Source organism: Stegastes partitus, unplaced genomic scaffold (genome assembly GCF_000690725.1).
Source record: "Stegastes partitus isolate 25-593 unplaced genomic scaffold, Stegastes_partitus-1.0.2 Scaffold783, whole genome shotgun sequence".
NCBI lineage: Eukaryota > Metazoa > Chordata > Actinopteri > Pomacentridae > Stegastes > Stegastes partitus.
The window spans coordinates 176,053-181,311 of NW_007578514.1; the positions used below are offsets into that span (position 1 = coordinate 176,053).

At 51.1% G+C, this 5,259-nt stretch overlaps 1 protein-coding gene across 1 annotated transcript; it reads right to left on the minus strand.

The window, feature by feature from the left end:
- Positions 1 to 1,301: 1,301 nt before the first annotated feature.
- On the minus strand, positions 1,302 to 3,786 carry cebpa (CCAAT enhancer binding protein alpha). Its single transcript, XM_008292079.1, has one exon. The coding sequence runs from the start codon at positions 3,579 to 3,581 to the stop codon at positions 2,673 to 2,675; it is 909 nt and encodes a 302-aa protein (XP_008290301.1). The 5' UTR covers positions 3,582 to 3,786; the 3' UTR covers positions 1,302 to 2,672.
- Between the last annotated feature and the right edge of the window lie 1,473 nt (positions 3,787 to 5,259).

The window sequence follows — 5,259 nt, forward strand, 5'->3', positions numbered from 1 at the left end:
AATGAGCATACACAGACACATGAAGTCCACAGAGACACAAAACAAGATCAAGTTTATACAAATCCAGTACAAATTGGAGAAAAAAGGCAACAAAAAGACACAAAATGATCACAAAGAAACAAACGTAAGCGTAAAATGACATAAAATTTCACCAAACAACCACGTACAGACACAAACTACCATCGACGTGCTGCTGGCGTGTCACGTGTCCGTTTGTCAGTGTCCTCGTTGGTAAATCTGCTTTGTGTGTCTGAGAGGATGTTCTTTTAAATGTCTGTCATTTAAAAATGACCTGAATCACAAATAAACATCATGTTGGAAAAAAGAATCTGGGATCACATGACTTCCTGCTCAGCTTTTCATTTACTGTTGACTTTGTTCATTCTGAGTCTGTGGAGCTTCTGGTCCCCGAGTCTGGCCTCGCAGGTAACACCCTGCAGCATTTCTAATTTCATACTTCTCTGTCTCATGCAGTCTGGACGTCAACATCTGAGCAGCTCCTTGATGCTCACAGAGGCGCTGCTGAGGAGGATTGTGGGTCAGAACACTGAGACCTGCAGGACGATGGAACTGTGGGCTCTAAGGGTTCATGTGAACGCTGAGGGAAACGCTGAGCAGCAGGAGCAAGATCTGGACCTCACAAACTTGTCCTGCTGCCTTCTGGTAACTTTATCCACCAGTTAGTTCATGGAGATGGCAGCAGCTTTATGTTTCTGAAAGGCTGCAGCAGCTTTTCCTTCCTGCTGTAATGTTCTGAATACTGAGAACAATCCAACGTTTTCACGCTGATGCTCGAGCTCCGTTTCTGACTGAAAAGTGTGATGCTGCTACAAACCAGCCAATCACAGCACCACAGAATGTTTTCACAGGTTTTATGTAAAGTTTAAATGGACGTAAAAGAGACGCAGATTTTCTAAAACACGCTGAAAGTCTCTGACTGTTACTTTTCCAGTTTGACTTTAATCTACAGGAGCCTTTAAGGACAAACTCGGGGAACACGTGCCAGAGTGCAGCGTCGCACAAACATGAGCAGAAAGAATCACAACACTTTGGAGTAAAATCTGAGCCGCAGGGAAGTTGGCTCTTTATTAAACTGTTGTGCATCAGATTTGATCAGTTAGTGTTTAAAACCTGCACGTAGACACAAGACACAAAAGCGATCTGTCAGAACCTCAGGAGGTGGCTTCACTGTGAGGGAACGGCTCGTCGTGTATGAGAGGAAAGCTGGATGTCGACTCAGAAACGAGTCCTGATGAGTGTTTTTGCTGCTGAAGGAGAATAAATCCAAAACCACCAACAGATTCTGTTAAAACAAGCTTCTTTTATTATAATACTTCAGATTTTTTGGTATTTTATATATATATTTATTCATATATATTTATATATAGGCTTATTTTACAATTGAGACGTAAAGTTTGGAACAACATCAGAGTTTGTAAAAATAAAAAACAACAACAGCAAAGTGCTTCCTTCTTCCTGCTGACTCAAACAGCTGGCCAGAGGTCAAAGGTCAGATCAGAAGGCACCACGAGTCGACGGCGGCGAAGAGGAAGAGACACGTTGCATAGAGACCCTGTTCACATTCTGTTTTCAGCAACACGTATGTGCACACAGAGTTTTCTGTCAGATATCAGAACCCATCGTTTAGTGCATCCAGAGCTGGTCGGGCCTCAGCGGAGGCCGCTGCCGGCCGCCGCAGCAGCAGGTACCACAGGTTAGATTCCAGTCTTCGCATTTTTCATACACACTTTATATTTCACTTTGGCATGAAATCAGCAGAGGCAGGGCTGCACTTCAGGAAAATCTGTTTCATCAGCTCTTAGAAAATGAAGGTTTTGTCTAAAAGCTGCGTTTTTGTGTCACATCAGATCGTTTATGTCACATTTCACTCTTCAGAGGGAAGAACCTGGAGCAGCTGGGATTTGGCTAAAAATTACATCATTTTGGTGTCAAGATTCAAAACTTTTCAGATTAGTTGAGTCAAATTTGAGTCCTTCGGCCAGAATAAGTGGAGCTCCAGGTGGGCTGGTTGCACAAACAGCAGGTTCATGTTTTAGAGCACAAACAGGACAAGTAGTTGAGATTTAGCAGAAAATGACACCGTGTTTGTTGTTGGAATGGTTCTGTGTGACAGGTAGCAGGTGGAGTTGTGTTGTTGCAGCCCTGCGCCTCTCACAGGACAAACTGCAGGAATCCAGCAAGAAACAAACACAGATGAAGCCACGAAGCGCTTTATAAGAGACTCTAACTGTATAAAACACAAATAATGAAGAAACATGCACAACAGGCTGGTGCGCGCTCACCGTGCGCGCTCACCGTGCCCTACCTTAGCTGCTCTGATATGTCTGTTCGGGAATAAGGCACAAATCTATCAGTCCGCTGTGGAACCAGCTTATTCTGCACAACAGTTCAAAGGCACACGAACACTGCAAAAACAGAAAACTGAACGCGGCTCCGGCAGCTGATCTGAGTTCAGCTGCTTCCAGTCTCAGAGGGAAAATCCTGAAATGAGTTTCCAGTTTGTAAAGAGATAAAGTCCGCCTGTTGGGCTCACATGTCGCCAGTTGTGCAGTTTTCAGTGTGGACACGTTCAGCCTCGTGTTTTTGCAGTGAACAGCAGCTGCCTCGGTGCGTAAATCCAGCTGCGTCCGGCTGCAGCGGCTCGGCGGCTCTCAGCTGCCCAGAGGTTTGAAGGATCCGTCGGGCAGCTGCCTGAAGATGCCCCGTAACGTGTCCAGCTCTCGGGTCAGGTGCTCCACCCGCCGCCGCAGTCTGTCGTTGTCGGTCGTCAGCTCCACCACCTTCTGCTGCGTCTCCATGTTGCGCATCTTGGCCTTGTCCCTGCTCTTGCGCACGGCCACGTTGTTGCGCTCCCGCCGCAGCCGGTACTCCGGGCTGCTCTTGTCCACGTGCTTCTTGGGCTTCCCGCCGCTCCGCTGCGGGTCCAGCAGCTTCATGCCGCCCTGCTGCGGGTGCTGGTGCGGGTGCTGGTGGTGGTGCTGGTGCGGGCTGGGCACCGGGGTCGGCGGGGGCGTCGGGTGTCCCGGCTGGAGGTGCATGGTGGTCTGCGCGCAGTGCGCAATCTGGTACTGGAGGTGCGGCATCTGCGGCTGCTGCTGCTGCGGATGCTGCGCGTACTGCTGGGAGTGCGGGTGCGGGTGCGGGTGGTGGTAGATGGGCGGCAGGCCGGGGCTCGGGTCCTCGTCGTCCCGCGGCTCCTGCTTGATGGCCACCGGGCGCAGGCGCGGCGGGTTGTGCTCGTAGAGCGGCTCCAGCTTGGACTCCATGTAGTTGGACATGTAGAGCTGCTGGGGCCCCGGGCCGCACGGAACCGAGTCGTACTCCCCGTTCATGATCTTGAGCTTGTCCTGCCGGGAGCTGTGGTGGAACAGGTCGGCCAGGAAGTCGTCGTTGAACGCCGACGGGTCGATGTAGGCGCTCAGGTCGATGGAGGTCTCGCTGTCTCCGATCTCACCGCCGAGGTCTGCCGGGTCTCTGTAGCCGGAGGAGGGCTGCTGGCCGTGGGTCAGGCTGCTCATCAGGGGTCGGGGCGCGACCTCGTACAGGTTAGAGAGCTCCATGGAGAATCTAAACCCGGGCAGGCATGGCGAGGAGCTCCGGGAATCCAGTTTGGAGAGGCTCAGGTGAGAGGGGGGCTACAGAGCTGCAGACATGCGCTGAGCGGAGACCCGCAGCTCGGACACACGGACACGGTTTAGCGGGAGAAGGAGCGGAGAGGAGCGGCGTCGGGCTGCAGGCTGTCGGGCTGTTCTCCTGCTCAGTAAACTGCGAGCTGTCAAAGTGCGGTTATATAGCAGCAGGAGGGAGAGTGGGCGGGCACACGCACACACACACACACGCGCGCACACACACTGAGTCCTGACTTCAACCCTCCGCTTCTGCTCAGGATCGTTTTTCGGAGACGAACTGAGTGAAACTCGAATTTGCGCCCTGAGCTGCTCCTCCGTCAGAACTCCGTTTGGTCCCGAACTGAATTCAGTGCCGTTCTGATTCCGGACGGGAAACACGAACAGCATCGGAGATCCTGCAGGACTCAGAGTCTGTCAGTGATTCGGCACCAGTCCAAAGCACCGCACTTCGCGTTCTGCGTATTTACGCGCAGAAGCTCCTCCTGACTGAGCCGCTGGTCCAGATGTAAACCGGTTACACTAATGTTACTGTGTTTCTGGGCTGTGCCGTTAAACTGCAGGGTTCTGGACGGGGTTCGGGTCCATCCCTGCAGTTCTGAGGAGCAGTTTATGGGCACATTGTAAAAGGCACGAGTCTCTAACAGACTCATGATCTGTTGAAGTGTGACCGTCTGATGGAATAAAGGCGGTTTGAAGCAGAGCAGCTCTGGTTCACTGCAGTTGTGTTTGTTTCACTTATTTTATGCTTTTTCTTCAAATACTGACGCTCCTCTCACCTGGAGCTTCACCTGGAGGGCAGAGCTGCAGCAGCGGCCTGCAGCGCCCTCTGTCGGCGGCCTGTGGAGCTCCTGCAGCTGCTTCTCGTTCCTGACTTTTGTTTCTACATGTTTCATGTGTTTCTATACGACGGTGTCACGTGATGTTTACTGCTGATAAAAACGGATCTGCAGGCAGCAGCTCGTTTTAAAGAGGTTCACTGAGGACACAGAGGATCCTGGAGCCTCCACGAGGCTCCAGGATCCTCCAGGGTTCTCCAGGGTTCATTCCAGGATCCACAAGGTGTCCTTGAGGACATTTGTGAGCCTGGATTTTAGAGCTGATGGTTTTTGTTCCACAGTTTCAGCAGCAGGCCCCTCTCTGCCTGAAGGAGAGTCACTGGGGTCATTCCAGGGGTTATGGAACCAAGTCCAGGGTTTCCTGTTTTATGGGAGATGCCAAGTTTTGGAGGTAGTTTCAAGGGTCCTTGAAAAGGCTCCAGTGGTCCTTAGGAGGTTTTCAAGGGTCATGGAGGAGGATCCAGTGGTCTTTAAGGAGGTTCTCTGCATCGTTGAAGAGGTTTCTGTGGATAATGAAGATGTTTCTACACCCATGAAGAAGTTCAAGGCATCCTTTGGAGGTTTCCAAGGGTCCTTGAAGTTGTTTTAAGGGTCCACAAGAAGGTGAGGATGTTTTATATATATATATATATATATATATATATATATATATATATATAGTTCCCGGTTGGCGTCCAGGTGAGGACACCCGGGATCTTCCTGCGTTGAGTCTCCATGTTCTCCCCGTGCAGCGTGGGTTCTCTCCGGGTTCTCCGGCTTCCTCCCACAGTCCA